Raw genomic sequence first — 16564 nt, forward strand, 5'->3', positions numbered from 1 at the left:
ATGGCAATGAGGATAATGAGCACGGTGGGAGAAGGGGAACCGGGTGCTCAGTGGGTGGGGGTGGAAGTAAGAGGAAGGGGGTTCTTACACCTGAGGCTTTTGAGGCGGAGCTTTTGCGTACAAAACAGAATCCCTTGTTCTCTATGTCCAACTCACCGCTGCATGTCACAGAGGAGTTCATAGATGATGATCCCACTGAGATTTCCTTTTATGGTGGGGGGGCTGAGGCCTTCTCTTTTGGGCTCGATGATAAAGTAGATCAGTTTGACTTTGTTGAGGGATCTGACCTCAGCAAAAACAGGATCTTTAGTGTGGGTATTGAAGACCTGAATGGGAACACTAATCCCTTCCCTGATAGCATTGTTGGTCATTCTGAGACTAGCTCCTTGGTTAATAACCGCTCTGAGTGCAGTTCTCTGGACAACCTGGGGCTCAGCTCTGCAGGCGAGTCCATGTCAGTGGGTTATGGAGGAAATGACTCCTCCTCGCTTCGCCTGCCAGGCTCAGACATCCAGTCAGAGGCCAGCTCGATGGTCAACTTCCCAGCATACTCAGTGCGATCTGAGAGCAGCTCTGCTGTGCAGTTCAGTGACCTGGTAGAGCAGCTCGAGCAGCTCAGCTACCCACCCACGGCCACTGAGGGCTCCGGAAACGGCAGCTCGGATTCAGACTCTGACTGGGGCTCTGACAGCGTCCTTCCTCCTGAGCAGAACCTGTTTTATAGTAATCCACTGATGGGGAGCAGTGGAATAGAGGGTTTCCTCCTTCAGTGCCACAACCTGCAGGCCCTGGCACTTGCAGACCCCCCTGGATCCCCTCATATTAAAATGTAAATCACACATTTTTAGAGCACTTGAGGGCTCTGTTGGGGCTGTCCAAATTACAGAGAAAACACTTAAACATTGTAATTAATAATGATAATAAGTAGCAGCAGCATAATTCACTCCTTAATAATACAGTTTAACCTTAGTCTCAACAACACTTTCGACATTCACTGTGCTTTTGTTCTAAGAGTTGATAACAAAGATGGCTGCACCATGTGAAGCTGTAAAGCTGATAAATTTACTGCTGGTGTCCGGCTTTCTTTATGTTTGTACTTGGAGTTATTTTCCAACAGACCATACTCCCATCTGCGTTGATGCACATTTTTATAGTGTACACTTGTTAAATGTCACATGCTTTCTTTTTGAACTCTCTCTGCTGAGAAGTGGAGGAAAACATCTGCTGTTCCATATGTTGGTTTCCTGCAGCAGCAGCGCTCTTCTTTTTGTTTGTGTCAGAGATTTGACCTGGTGTACCCCTGCCATGGTCAGCTTGTGGTGCTTTTGTTTTGTTTTGTTTTTCAAATCACTCCTGTTGCCTCATGAAACTTGGCTTATTAAGTTTTGGCCTTAAGTTTCATAAGATTCTTGAACGAAATAGTCTCCATTTGTCTTTTTGAGTTGTCTTATCTACAACATTCAGCCTATTTTTAGAGCAGATGTTTGCTCTAAATGATAATGCATTTTTGGATAATCCCTCAACCATGTCAGAAAATGCAAAACATTTTGTGCTTTTTCCTTGGTAGCTTTATATCTTTTTAATACGTTTCACATCCTTTAAAATGCTAATGTACACATTAGCATAGGAATGTCTTTTTAGATTTGCTTGCCTTTTGCTGAATACATTGTAATTTAACTCAGGATGTTAGAAAAATAATTTTCTGCATCCACCTTCCAATTTGATCACCTGTCTTAATAGTTTTAGTTTAAGGAATAGTTTGGATTATTTCATGTGAGGTTTGAGGTACTTAATGATAATCAAGTGTATTACCAACAGTAACAGTTTGTTTGTTTTGGAGAGATATTAGGCTTATATAATGGCAATCTCCTGTCGTGAAAAGCTGTGTAACTGAAAAGCGGTGTAACTATCCTAAACATAGCTTGCACTCAAAACGGTGTTTTGTTGTTTTTTGTTTAATTTTCATAAGAGTCTAAAATACCTGTTGTTGCCAACCCTGTCCACAGCAGTACATTTCTTAACCTCTGTGCTGCTACTCCTTTCTGCTTCTCCAAACTGTGGGTGTGCCGGCCGCCATCTACTGTAGGTAATACACTATTAGTTCCACATAATACCTCACAAAACCCTGCTTCAAATAATCCAAACTGCCTCTTTAATGGAACAGGTGTAGCTAACTAAAGGAAATTTGTAAGTAATGTTGATGATGATTTATGTTTATTTCTACCTATATTTTAACTATAACTTTGACCAATAAGTAAGCTTGAAAAATGTGATCTCTTAATTACGAAGTACTTAAATACTTAACAACTATTGTTATTACAAGTAGTAATAATAATCATCATTTGGCTTTAAATTCTCATTTCTTAGACGGTACTTCTAATGCAGTGTGGAGTTTTCCAGTAGATGGTGATGGTAATCTTTAATCGTTCTCTAATCTCAGGGTAAAAATAAAACGGAAAGTCGTCCAGGTTCAGTGATCCTCACAGGCCTCCTGTATTTAAAAACAAACATGCCATGGAGACACTTTTCTCTTTGCACTTGTGTGCTTTACTGACATCTGCTGGCTGAAGTAGTTGTCAGCATTCTTCACATCAGACTAGTCCACAGTAGGTTCATGATATCTGAAGGATAAAAATCATTTCACCAAACAAAATAGACACCAACTAACATTTTAGCTTTATGCTGAGCTACGTTGAAGAATGTAAGCAGTGTACTGATGAGCCATTAAGTACACTGTTAACACCACTTTCTACAAAATGAATGTATTATCTTACATGTATTGTAAGGCTTTGTGTAGTAAACCATGTATAATAGTTTTTGACACAGTCGTACTTCCTAATTTTTAAAACTTAGGATGCAGAGCATTTAGATGTAGCACTTATCATTATCATCATAACATTAGAAACCATCAATGGTTGTAACTTCCTGGAAACCCTTCGAATATAGTAGGTAAAGCTTTTATCGAAGCTTCCGTACACGATTAGAGACTGATGTAGTTTTTTCTCTTTTCCACATGTTTTTTGGGTATCGGTGTTAGTTGTTTCAGGGTACCAACTTCATGGTGTTCTGTTTGTTGGAAGGAAACGGGGGTCTTTTGCACATTAGCTATGAATTTCTTTTTTACATTAGCTGGACTTGTGTTTTGTTGTTTTTAAGTGTTGGTATAGGAATGATAGATTGCTGTCATGTTGTCAGTCACTAACATATTGGCATGCACAAAGCGTTTTTTTTTGTTTGTTTGTTTGTTTTGTTTTGTGTTTTTTTAAGCCTCCCTCCAGGCCTCCAGAGATTCATCTGTGGTGGCTGGTCTTGTCAAATTTGCCTTAAAACAAATTTACTTGTTCTGTAGAACACGGAAAACTAATACTGCAGTCATATCCATCTAAACTGTAGTATTTTGTTAATTCATCAATGTCATTTTCTCCTCAAAACTTGACTTGCCGAGTTGGATTTTAAAATTCCTTTCATTTTAACTCACTTAATCTGCTTGCAGGCGGACTTCACTTGGCTTTTGCAAAGTTTGCTCTTCTTTTTGTCTTGCACCGCCGTGCCTTAAAGCACTTACTTTCACTCTTTTCCTGCAACATGTTTTCGTGGTTGTCTCAGGTGTACGTTCCTGTTATTTTTCAGTAGTGTTGGGATGTTTCCAGTCAACATCTAAGGGGCTTTAAAGTAAGAGGGTTCCTCTTTAGTAATTAAGAGAGAAATACTCAGTGGTTCTCATTGTCATTTTGAAGGATGGCATGTAGCCATTTTTATTTTATTTTATTTTTTCCAGAAACAGTTGTTTCTGTGTCACGTTTAAGAGTGTGGAACTAGGGCTGGGCGATATGGACAAAATCAAATACCACAGTATTTTTGACCAAATACCTCTGTTGATATTTATTAATATTGTAGGGATGACTATTGGTGCACAAAATATTTACCCAATGAGTTTTTTGATAAATAATCATCATTAATGTGGACATTAATGACTGAGCAAGTTAAGGCAAATGATAAAAGAACAGCTAGATCAGTCTGGTGAGTTCATTACATCACTTTACTATAATGCACCTTTTAAAACCAGGAAAAGGCAGTACTTATGCCATATCACGAAAATCTAAGATCAGACAATATTAAGTGTTATGTCACAGTATTAACATCTTTCGATATATTGCCCAGCCCTATGTAACATGATTTTGTTTCAGGTGCCATCAGTTACCTAAACAGACCATGTACAGTTGGTCGGTCTAATTAAGGGTTTGTCTCAATTACTTTTTTTTTTCTTATTTTTGCCTTGACTCTTTTTCTGCCATGTGATTCTTCCCACATCTCAACTAAACATTTAATTAATAATGACGGGGCTGACACTTATAACCAGCTAAGTTAACTGCACTTAGGAATCAAGTAATCAACACTTAATCCTGAACATGTATATTGACTTATTATAAACAACCTGTACTTAATGTTTGTATGTTTTTACTCTCAAGAATAAAGTAATCACTTTTGGGTACCATGAATGTCAGACTTAAAATTCTTTTTGGGATGAAATCAAAGACACAATGATGATGTAATTTCTTTCACCTGCTTTAACAGAAACCCTGGTGGTGTTACACATTGCTTTAATGGCCAGAATGAAAGCTTGTGCACGGTCCAGATCATTTATCTTTGTCTTCGGGCCTAAATCTTACAGCAGCGCTGTAGATAGGGGATTCTTTCTCCTTCCACATGAGGTTTAGGGGGTTAAACTCAAATGTTGTGTCATGATTTTCCAAATAATTTGAAAACTAAATGAAACTCCAGGAAATTAGTTTCACATGCAGGAGCAACATACTCCAAATGGTCTCTGTTGACTCCTGAGCTCTCCTCAGCCAGTCCTTTTATATTCTGAATGAGTGGACCACACGTCCTTCTGGAGAAGTTAAGTATCCTTTTAGTATGGAGTGCTCTTCAGTTTGACAACATCAGAAAAAAAGTGTATATGCAACAGTCAACACACTGTTCTTTTTTTATATCTGAGGCGACAAACTTGTGTGCTGTTGCTGTTGGGGGTTGGGTCGGACTCATACACAAGGTTCCTCAGCCTAATTCCAGCTGAGTGTGTGTGTGAGTGTGCTCCCTGTTTGGACAGGCTTTGTGCCAAGTCATTCCACAGCAAACCCTCGTCCTCCCGCTGTGGAGCCCAACGTCCGCTCTGTTGATCCTCTCCTGTCATTCCCTGTGGGGCCCTTCAGATAAACTATAAACAACTATTTGCCCTCCAGACGAGCCACATTCCTGATAAGTTTTCGCGTGAGCAATTATTTCCGGGTCGAGTAGTGACTTTTTTTTTTCCCTCTCACTCAGCCTTCCCCCACTCCTTTTTTTTTCTCTCTCTCTAATAGAAGTGGAAGAACAGCTGTGGTGACCTGTGACTCAGTGAAGAGGATAGTTCAGCGTTTCATCTGCTTGTTTTGTCTCTTGATTTGTTGTGCTGCAAAGCTCACAGGCAGAACAAAAGCAGGAGAGCCAGTTCTGTGAAATGGACCAGGGCTCGTATAAGTTGGCAATGAATCATTTTGTCCTCCTTGTAGAGAGCTCTGAAAACAATAGCAGGGGAAAAAATGTGGGAACCATTACTTTCCTTGGTCTGCTCTGCCGTCTCCCCTTTCATTTGTGGCCAATGTGTGTGATGAACCGTTCCACTTGTTTTTGTTCAAAATGTACACTACTTTTCTGAGAGGAAATAAGATAATTGTGGAAAAACAGGTTAGGTGAAGATGAAGCTTAATGTGATATTTGACTGTATTGTAGTACAGTTGTGTTAAGTTCCACTTCTTCTAGAGTTGTAGAGATTATTGACTTTAACTCCGCCCATTTCTAAAGATCATGTTTGTCCTGTCTGGGCAGAGTCCATTAACCTTTGTGATTGCATTATTTTTTTACTTTCCCATCCTCCTAATTTTGCTTTTGGATGTTATTTATTTGACCTACATGATTTTAAAACAATGGTTTTATACTTTTTTTTTTTTCTTTTTCCCTCTTCCACAGATTCAGTCGTGGACAGCCCTCAGCTCTCGCCCTTTAGCCCCAAAGGTCCCCTCTGCCTGTCACCCTCCTTCCAGATGTCGACCCTCAGCCTGCCGGGCCAGGCCCCGTCGCCCTTGCAAAGCCCCATCCTGAGCGAGGTGGGCAGCAATGCCAGGCTAGAGGAGGAGGAGGAGGGCAGGAGGAAGGTACACTGCTCACATGCCACCCTTCCACCCCCCGCCTCACAACAGCCCCTTTTTAAGATTTGAAATCACTGAATTCAGACTTTCATCAAACATTTTGTTGGTATAATGGAGGAGGAGGAGGAGGAGGAAAGGTTAGAATATTCTCGTGAATACAATGTTTTCTTTCACTCATTTTGAAACTTCTGTCCCCTTTTTCCTCAGCGATATCCCACCGACAAGGCCTACTTCATTGCCAAAGAGATTCTGACCACAGAGCGGACGTACCTGAAAGACCTCGAGGTCATCACTGTGGTGAGTTTCATAGAAAAACACTTTTTCATAAATTAGATTTACCAAGAAGTGGTCATTGTTAAACCCCAGGTCTGTATGTGCTTTTTTGAAGGATGTGAAATGATTGCAGTGAAAATGTAAAAGCTAAATAAAACAACCGAGTGCATGGAAATTTTAAAAAGAGATGAAATAATAAAAGTAATCTTAGAGTTTTGGACTACTGTTTGGACCAAAGAAGCAATTGTGAAGCTTTTGACATTTGACAGACTAAGATTATCCTGAAAATGATCGGCAGATTAATTGATAATGAAAATAATTGTGTAACTGTTAGCATATTGAAAAAGCAAAACTTTCTATGGAACTGAGGGTTTATCTGGATGTTATTTAATATACAAGAGTCATGTTTATCTGTGAAAGCTCGGTACCTTTTCAAAATTTCAGTACCAATACCAGTACCCTTAAAGTGATGCTAATACCAGTAAAGTACTTTATTTGATAACTTCTTCACACAATGCAACTGTCCACCCTGAAGTTTTCTTCATACATTATCAGGTGCTTCAATATTTTACTCATATTCATAGTTTTTCCTGAAATAATCCCTCCACATGACACCACAGGTGTGTAATAAAGCCGTACCTTTGAACAATTTGGTGGCAGAACAACTCAAATAGTCATTATTTTTCAAGATCTGGTGACAGATCAAATGCAGGTACTGTTTGATTGTAGAGGTTTTGATACTTGGTACTGGATTATTTCAGTTCAGTACCAATGCCCAGCCCTATTATCTGTCACACTATTTATTGCCTTTGTTCATCATCTGTGATATGAAAATATCAGTTCTCCACAAAGTCAGAGAAAGAAAAGTCATGGTTCAGTCTTGAAATCGTAGCACATCATGGAGTGGAAGAATTAATCAAATGGGATTATAGTGGAGAAGATATTATTAGTATCTAATACTGATTCCAGCCGGGGACCTTTGCTAGATGTTACAGCCCTCTCTCCTCTTGTTTCTTGGCTGCATTGTCACCTTCACATGATGGCAAAAAATGCCAGAAAAATACTCACCAACAAAAACAGTTTAGCTCATTGCAAGCAGTAGAGAAGATGACTGTTGGACCAGGGAACAGAAATGTGCTCTGCCCTCTTGTTTCCATGACCCATCCTATCTCTGTTTATAATCAACATTTCGGGGACAGTCCTACAGGACGCCTTCAAATTTAAATGTGATATCTACTTAAAGTATGAAAAAAAACTTTGTGAACCTCTTGCCATAAAGGACAATGACAGAGACCAGAGAATATAATAATGATTTGAAACATTTACCTGTATAAAATCTCTTAGCAGGTTATTACTGCTTTTCCTTTATTGCCTTTAATTCTCTCATCATGTCTTCATACCAGTCCATATATTAAGAGAGTATTATGCATCAATAGCCTGTTGTTCCTCTCATGCTCGCAGTGGTTCCGCAGCGCTGTGATCAAAGAAAACGCCATGCCTGAAGGCCTGATGACCCTCCTCTTCTCCAACATCGACCCCATCTATGAGTTCCATCGAGGCTTCCTTAAGGAGTTAGACCAGAGGCTGGCTCTCTGGTGGGTGCTTCTTCAGCGTTTCTGTGTGTCATGAAAAGTGTCGAAGCCTCTAATGAGACGATAATAAAGACAAAATCTGACAATCTGCCTGTTTCCTCAGGGAGGGGCGCTCTAATGCTCATGTCAAAGGGGACTACCAGAGGATTGGTGACGTGATGTTGAGGAACATGTGTGCTCTTAAGGTGAAGATGCTTAGCTAGCTCTCCTTTACATGTTTGACTGACCAGCAGAACATCCTATATTTCATACTCTACGCATTTATCATCCTCAGGAATTCACCAGCTACCTGCAGAAACATGACGAGGTGTTAACGGAGCTGGAGAAAGCTACTAAGAGGCTGAAGAAGCTGGAGACTGTCTACAAAGAGTTTGAACTGCAGAAAGTCTGCTATCTGCCCCTCAACACATTCCTGCTCAAGCCCATCCAGCGTCTCATGCACTACAAACTCATCCTGGAGCGACTGTGCAAGCATTATTCTCCCAGCCACCGCGATCACGATGACTGCAAGGGTGAGTTTTCCATAATTTACGTTAATAGTATGACTCATCTCACTTTTTCTTTACATCACCCTTAAACCTGTAACATATAAACACATTAATAATTTTCATACCAAAATTCAGTTGGAAGTGCTTTAAATTAAAATATGAGAGAAATTTTAAAATGTTATATAGCAAACAAAAAATATTTAGTAGCACAGTTAACTGATGTAATAATGCTGGGATCAGACTACATATGTATTAATATTTTCATTTTTTGAGTTGCTCACTGTATCAAATTGGGTGATTATGGAGTCATAAATTCTCGACAAGATACATGAAAAGCCCGTTGGACCCCTTTCACAGTTTTCACAGTGAACATAGTTGATCAGTAAGGTGCCAGATAGTTTACTGTTCATCTGACAGCAACAACAACAAATGTTTACATGTAATCGTAGCTTTATGAATGAAAGTGTGGGAGCAGGCTGTATGTGGCCAAGGAACTGAAATGACTCTGACACCCCTGTTTTAGATGAAATTTGTGTTAATAACCATTCAACTCTATTATTCTATACAGCTATTCTGTAATATAATGTATATTTAATGCTAGCCAGTAACGGTTTAGATTAGATCTGCTGTCATTTAGGATGGAGAAACATGATTTAGAAAAGACGATGGCGGTTTGGGACATTTAGGCAAACATTCACAGCAGAATACATGTGAGTTATAGCACAGGTCTCTAAACTGCTTTTTCACCACTTTCCAAAACCTCACATTGTTTAACAGCAGCCACACTGACAAGGCTGCCTGCTGATGTGTCAACTTTGTGAGTACAGGCAACAGCCAATTATTTGGCCAATTAATTGATTTATCGATCTACTACTATCTCTACTTTCCATCTCTACTCGGAAAGTAACTGAAACAAAACAAAACCTCTTTATTGCTTTGCCATTTTTATGATTGTGCAGGGAAGAGTCATCTATGCTCCCACTGGTTAACATCACAGAACATTTTGTACGGACATGTCATGGGGCATCACAGATACTGAGTCAAATGTCTTCCACTATGGCACCCTACACAGAATAAAATTATCAGTTGTTGCGCCCCCGCACTCATTTTCATTCCTGACGCTCCCCATCTGCTGGGCCACATATTATGTAGTCTGATCTTGTGTATAAAGATAAAAGAGAGGCTACTTAAAAAATATGTTGACAGTATAAGAGTTTACTGTCACTGTGGGTATCATAAATGTAGCTCCAGTGCTACTATCACTATTCCAGGGATAGGAGGGATGCTTTATTACATATTTGTGGTTTTACTTCAAATATTATTCTTGGAAATACAATTACTTGTAATTTTTAATATAAAATGGCTACAAATTTAAGATAAAAACTGTATTTTCATAAAGTGGATTGATTCTGAAAGCTCTGTTATGTTGACATGATTAACACACTGTTGGAGGTATTTTGGATTCACATCATTTTTGTTTCTTCACAGAGGCTCTGAAGGAAGTGGCTGAGATAGCCACTCAGCTCCAGAGCAGTCTCATCCGGCTGGAGAATTTCCAGAAGCTGACAGAGCTGCAGAGAGACCTGATCGGCATAGAGAACTTAACAGCACCAGGCAGGGTGAGTGTAATGACACAGAGCAGAGGGTAGGGGGTGCTGGGAAACTGGCTGAAAGTGTAACAGAGGGCATCTGACAAACTTCTTGTGTTTTTAGGAGTTCATACGAGAGGGATGTCTGTACAAGCTGACCAAGAAAGGACTGCAGCAGAGAATGTTTTTCCTGGTTAGTGTGAAGCTTTGAAAGTGTCATTAAAGCTTTAATGCTTAAAATCAATTAACTTAAATGTCCTTAAAATGTTTCTGTCGTCTTCTCAGTTCTCAGACATGCTCCTCTACACAAGCAAAGGTGTGACAGCCACCAATCAGTTCAAAGTGCACGGACAGCTGCCCCTCCATGGCATGATAGTGAGTATATAAGCTCTAGTTCATCTTCATAAACCTTCATCAGCCCTGTAAAGACCCCATACAGCTCTGGGTGCACTATCAGAGGAGTAATACTACCTGGTGGTGAGATGTGTTGGTTAGAATTGTCAGTTTGATCTGATCAGTGTGGCGGTGTGTTGAGAAGGGAGGGCCTGGGTCTCCTAACTTTGCATGTCTCTGCTTCACTCCTGGCTGCAGCTCATAGTGCTGGATGCACCGGTAAGTCCTCTGAGCTCTGCCAGCTTGGATGCCCAAACCCTACCCTTCTTCTCCCATTCTCGAGTAGATAAAATCAGCAACAAGCACACCTAGCAGATTACTCAAGATGTAGAAAAAAAAATTCTTTGCAGCTATTCAGCCAAAACAAAACACGGACATTTTAAATGATGATATATGAGCAGGCAAAACTGATAGGTGTGTTTTGGAAGCTAAATATAAAGCAGGACATGAACTCATTGTGATTCACCTCCGTACAGACATATATAGATGCTCCAGTAGAGGCTCTTTGGCAGGTCTGAGTCAGACTCGCTGATTATGATTCCCCTTTCATTCCTCAGTTTTAAGTAATTTATTGTAAAAAAAAAAAAATGTTTAGATTGAGTGTTTCCATTGTTTGGTTAATGTTTTTGGATTTCTCTTTTGTTTGTAGGTGGAGGAAAGTGAAAATGAGTGGTCGGTTCCCCACTGCTTCACCATCTACTCTGCTCAGAGGACCATCGTAGTGGCTGCCAGGTGAGAAAGGGAGAGTTAAACTGTAGTGTTTCTCTAAATAGCATGATCGGTGGTCTGTGTGAGGGGCAATCAGATGACAAACTAGCAGGGTCCAAAATTCATGGTGCATTCAAGTTAAAGATGAAACGGTATGAAAATTTCATATCATGATAATAGTTACCAAAATTATCAGGGTTATCAGCATTATTGTGCTATTACTACAATGGGCTGATTGTTAAATACAGATACACTCACTGCAGCCATTTCACCAGTTTTTACAAACCTCTTTCTCTGTCTTTTAACATGAGGTCAGTGTTTTCATTGATGTAAAACAAACCCACATTGTTGCTGCACCTGCATTTAGTTGGTTGTTGCTGGACAGTGTTTACAGTGAGTTTTTTTTACAGTGCTGCAATCAAACATGGTATTAACGATAATGACATTTGGAACAAGAATTTTATGGTGCTTTTTCTTGTTTCATCCTTTATTCAAATACAACTTTAAAATCTATACTTGAGTGGCTACAAAGGTTGATTAAAACACTAAAGTTTCTTTTTTTTTTTAATAGCTTTTCTTTGTTGAAACATATAGCCCCACATCTGCCATTACTAAGTAAAACATTTTTAATAATTAGATGCTAAGATCTTAACAATATCCATTCATTCTTTAATTGGCAGATTTTAAATATTCCATTCAAAAAATCTTATCAAACTGTCAGCAGCAAACTTAACCATATTCCCGTACAGTGGGTCCCCAAGTACCTTTGTGATAATTTTCAAGTTGTTTTATACTTGCTTAATATATAATGTACTATAATTAATATACAATGTTGTTAGTAATAGTTATATAAATAAATAAATAATGGCTAAATAAAAGGCTTTAGATAGACTCTGTGATCAGTATCGGCCTATACTGCTTCCAGCAATCAGTAATTGATGAAGATCTGCCCCAAAAATTGTCATCTGCGCACCTTTTTTTGATGTTATCAGTAACTTTTGCTCATCAAAATGTATATCTCACTCTATTGTAATAGCTGACTCTGTGGTCATACAGATAGTTATGTCTTGTTAGGCTAATTCAAGAATGAGTGAAATTGCTCTCAGAGGAATAACTTAGTGCCCCGTTGTCCTGTCTTCTTTCTGTATGTTTGTTATTGCAGCTCTAAAGTAGAGATGGGCAAGTGGATCGAGGATCTGAACATGGCTATTGACATGGCCAAGAAGTCTCAAGAGAAATCCAGCATCTTCCTTGACGCTGGACTCGGCGATCACTCCAACCGTAAGAGCATCTATTGATCTCAGTGTTACATAAAGATGTACAGTGACTACAGTATCCACTGAGCGTGAAAGTGTGCCTTATCTGACTTTTTTATAAGTTCCTCAGCTGAGTAAGATAATCAATCAATCATCAATCTAAAGCTTTTTCCTTTAAATGTACAGTTAATCCCTCCCCTCCAAACAACTTCCTGTCCCGCTTCCTCCTCCCCCTCCTCCTCTTCCTCCTCCTCCCTCAGGATCATCTGACGAGGTCTCTCTGGAGCAGGAGTCGGAGGATGACATGAACTCCTCCCGTACTTCACTGGACAAGCAGACGCACCACCGTGCCAACACCACCATGCACGTGTGCTGGCACCGCAACACCAGTGTTTCTATGTCTGATCACAGCCTGGCTGTGGAGGTACTCCTCCTCCGCCCACATTAAGCCACACACACACAACTATTTACACATCCATTCACACATCCACATACTCACGCTCATGTAGAAGTGATTCATCACCGCTGCATCAGTGGATTTGTCAAAAACGCCTGTCATCACTCTGGAGTCCATCTCAGCATTTCACCTTCTCTTTCTAATCCCTTTCAGTTTCCTCCCATGTCCGTCTTTCCCCCTGTTTTTTTCCTGTGTTTCTTTGGAATGCTCTTCCTTCTTATTGCCTTATGCAGTATATGATATAATAGTAATAATGTTCAGTCTAAATTTCTCTGACACTAACATTCTTACTCCACAGACCTGGAGGACTTCCTAACTGCTCTTTCTTTTCCATTTTCCTCCTCTCAGAGCTAACATGCTAACATTTTCTCTACACATTTTCTTTCGTTTGTCTCTTCACCCTCTCAGTCTTCAGCTCTCCAGCTGTCTCACCAGAGCTTCCTCCTCGCTATCTCCTCGGTCAGGGCCAAAGACCAAACACCATCACACATGTTTGTTGGTACCGAAACCAGAACCTGTCTCTCACTGATTACCTGCGAATGAACCAGGTACCAGATCCATGGGCCACGATAGAGTACTAGACAAAGTCCAGTTATTGCACTGTCTCCCTGAAGTCTCAGCAGAAAGTATGGCTGGGTTGAAATGGCTAATTATGCATGTAATCACATGTTGGAATTCCATGAAAAACAAACATTGTTAGAGCTTTATTGAGATTTCACCCTGGTTTATTTTTTCATACGTCATATTTAATCCTCCATGTCACAGGAGATTCAAAACAGACTGCAAAGCAAACCTGCACACAAATCAAAACATCCATTCCAATCTATAATTACTCAACAAAACAAATAAAGTACAGATAATAGTAATAAACTAGAGGAAGAAAAATGCCAAAAAGAAAACATAAGGCCGCCCCAGCTCTCAGGTTTGAGAATTAAATAAGCCTACTGTACTGTCCTCTACCATACGTCAAGGAAACATTTCAGTCCCTGAATAGTCCTGTAATACTTTGATCTTTATCAAACAAAGTTCTTTTTCACTGCTTTTTTTGTGTGTTTTTTTTTAAAGCCATAACAGTTTAAAAGAACAAGAAAATAATTATAGAATTGAAATATTACATTGTCATGGAGAGTGGGAACGCTTGAAAGAAAAAAAAAAGTTCAACTTATGTAACCTAGACCCAAATATCCCTGATAAATCAGCATCTCCTCACACTTAATATCCACAATCCACAAAATCCTCAAAAATGAACAGTTCACAAATATGATAAATATAAACATATTTATTATGGATTTACAATTCTAAAATATTTTTCAGAAACAAGCTTTCACAACAGCAGATTCCTGCTTTGTTGATGTGCTTCAGAAATATTGCTTTGAAGAAAAGCATGAATTTTATATTTGTAGCTTTGGCCATTGGTTCTAACACTGATGATATGATATATGAAAATGAATATTCCAAGTTTGCATGCTGCCCTGCATACTCCAGTTAACATATTGACACGTCCTGTGGCTTGAGTTATATATCGTATCCAAAGCGTATCAAAAAAAATGTTGATATCCAAGTCTTTCTTAATGTTTAAAAGTAGGTGTATTTTGCCTTCCAACCAGAAATGTAGGCTTATCTTTTGTGCATGCATCTCTACCACAGCCTTGCAAACTATGGTCTAGTCAGTTTGTTTGCACTGAGCTGACCACAAACAGGCAATAGGCTGTGTGTCACATACTGAGCTAAAAACTCCAATTAAGACACTTATTCCAAATGTGCATTACACGTCCAAATAATGCTCCCAGAACCTGAATAATTTTGGCATATCCAACATGTCTTGATCTACATTTGGAATGAGGTCTTATTCAGAATATCCAAATGGATTATGGTGTTTACATGGCCTGTATCAAATCCACAATACTGATAGTGTGCATCTAAACTGGAGCTGTAATCCACAGTGTACTTAGACTGTACTCCCTGCTCCCTGTTAGCTGCTCAGGGAACATCAGTTAAGGAAACTTCCCTTAACAAAATTCCTCTGAGAACCCTGAAACGCCACCAACGTAGGCCTCACTTCTTCCAGTTGTTGGCTTGTTAATGTAAAACACCTGGTTACCTTTTGCTGCAACTATGGAAATTTTATATGACTGAAACAAAATTGAGTGAAACAAAACAAAAACTGATAGACTGTAGAACTTTTATCAAAATTTAGGCAATGTAGGTTGTGAATAAATGTGATTTGGTTAATTAATGGTTCATTGTAAAACAGATAAACATGCAGATTATTCCCTTCCCTTCAGAACGTACCCAGAGTCCCTGTATTCACCAAAATAACACGGCTGCCTGTGCTTGTTGTCCTGTTGGACCTATTTTCAGCGACATCTCTGCATTCCTAGATCTCCAGTTATTTTGGTGTGTGCAGTGTTATCTTAAGGAACCATGGGAGAGAGCTGATGAGACGAACATGAATGCCCAATAACAAAGAGTAAAAAGTGAATTTATCATATTGTCTTGTTTTAGTCTTGATAAAAATCAGCTTCTTCAGATTCTTGCTGATCAGAGTTGCAACAAAGCTTCTGACGTTTTTCAGTGGAAAACAAACAGAAAAACACAATTAACCTGATCAAAGCAAATGAACACACACTGTAACAGCTCTAATTAGCACACAGACGTCTTCTGTGTAATCAATATGTCACAACCAAGCACTCCCACACCGCCCCAAATCACTGACACTTAAAGTTTATGTTGAAACATCACTTACAATCATGTACTTGTCACTGCCACTAACCTTTCTGTTCTCTGCTGTGTCCCTCTGTGTAGAACCAGCTCTCTGGTTACCTCCTGAGGAAGTTCAAGAACAGTAATGGCTGGCAGAAACTGTGGGTCGTTTTCACCAACTTCTGCTTGTTCTTCTACAAGACTCACCAGGTTAGCTGACCCTTCCTGACATGTATTATTTCTGCTATGAGATATTTAAAACACTCGGCTGAGGCAAGTGTTTCCGTCTCCGTTTGCAGGATGACTTCCCGCTGGCTAGCCTCCCCTTGCTCGGCTACACGGTCAGCACTCCGGAAGAGTCCGACAGCATCCACAAGGAGTACGTCTTCAAACTGCAGTTCAAGTCCCATGTTTACTTTTTCCGGGCAGAAAGCGAGTACACCTTTGAAAGGTACGTGACGCATATCTAATGCTCAGAACGTTGTAGCACATTTCGCAGCCTTAAAGGGATAATTCAGCTTATTTGAAGTGGTGTTGTATGAGATGCTTATCCAGAGTGAGCGTGTTACCCACAGTAGATGGTGGTCACCATCCTCCCAATTTGGAGAAGCAGCAGCAGCACTGGCACAGTATTTAAACATTATACTGCTGTGGACACGGTCAACAGCAAAATGTATTATAGCCACCTAAAAAAATCTATATTTAGAATGTTTTCTCTGCTCTACCTTGCCGTTACACAAACTTTCCCAACAGGAAAGTGACGTTAAATCACTTGGTATATCGCTGTCATTTTGCTGAGTTGCTGGTCTACAGCTGGTTAGTGTGTTTGTGTTACTGTGTGACTTCTGTGGCAGCGGTAGACCAGCAACTTCCTTCTTCTGTGACATAAAATTACTGTTTTTGTCAAAGCAGTCTGG

The 16564-nt window shown here is 39.7% G+C and overlaps 1 protein-coding gene across 4 annotated transcripts in view; it reads left to right on the forward strand.

The window, feature by feature from the left end:
• Window positions 1–16564, forward strand: part of farp2 (FERM, RhoGEF and pleckstrin domain protein 2) — a 36435-nt gene that overhangs the window by 18167 nt on the left and 1704 nt on the right. The window contains exons 14-26 of one of the 4 annotated variants that reach the window (XM_084722522.1): window positions 6010–6194; window positions 6396–6485; window positions 7923–8056; window positions 8157–8238; window positions 8328–8565; window positions 10030–10160; window positions 10255–10323; window positions 10416–10505; window positions 11173–11255; window positions 12394–12512; window positions 13353–13492; window positions 15750–15857; window positions 15947–16098. In XM_084722522.1, coding sequence (XP_084578648.1) covers window positions 6010–6194; window positions 6396–6485; window positions 7923–8056; window positions 8157–8238; window positions 8328–8565; window positions 10030–10160; window positions 10255–10323; window positions 10416–10505; window positions 11173–11255; window positions 12394–12512; window positions 13353–13492; window positions 15750–15857; window positions 15947–16098 — 1621 coding nt within the window. Of the gene's footprint in view, window positions 1–6009; window positions 6195–6395; window positions 6486–7922; window positions 8057–8156; window positions 8239–8327; window positions 8566–10029; window positions 10161–10254; window positions 10324–10415; window positions 10506–10721; window positions 10851–11172; window positions 11256–12393; window positions 12513–12747; window positions 12912–13352; window positions 13493–15749; window positions 15858–15946; window positions 16099–16564 lie in introns of those variants that run through there. The other 3 variants (XM_084722520.1, XM_084722523.1, XM_084722524.1) reach the window with 3 other exon arrangements.

This window comes from Lutjanus erythropterus, chromosome 7 (assembly GCF_056507025.1).
Source record: "Lutjanus erythropterus isolate fLutEry1 chromosome 7, fLutEry1.hap2, whole genome shotgun sequence".
Lineage (NCBI taxonomy): Eukaryota > Metazoa > Chordata > Actinopteri > Lutjaniformes > Lutjanidae > Lutjanus > Lutjanus erythropterus.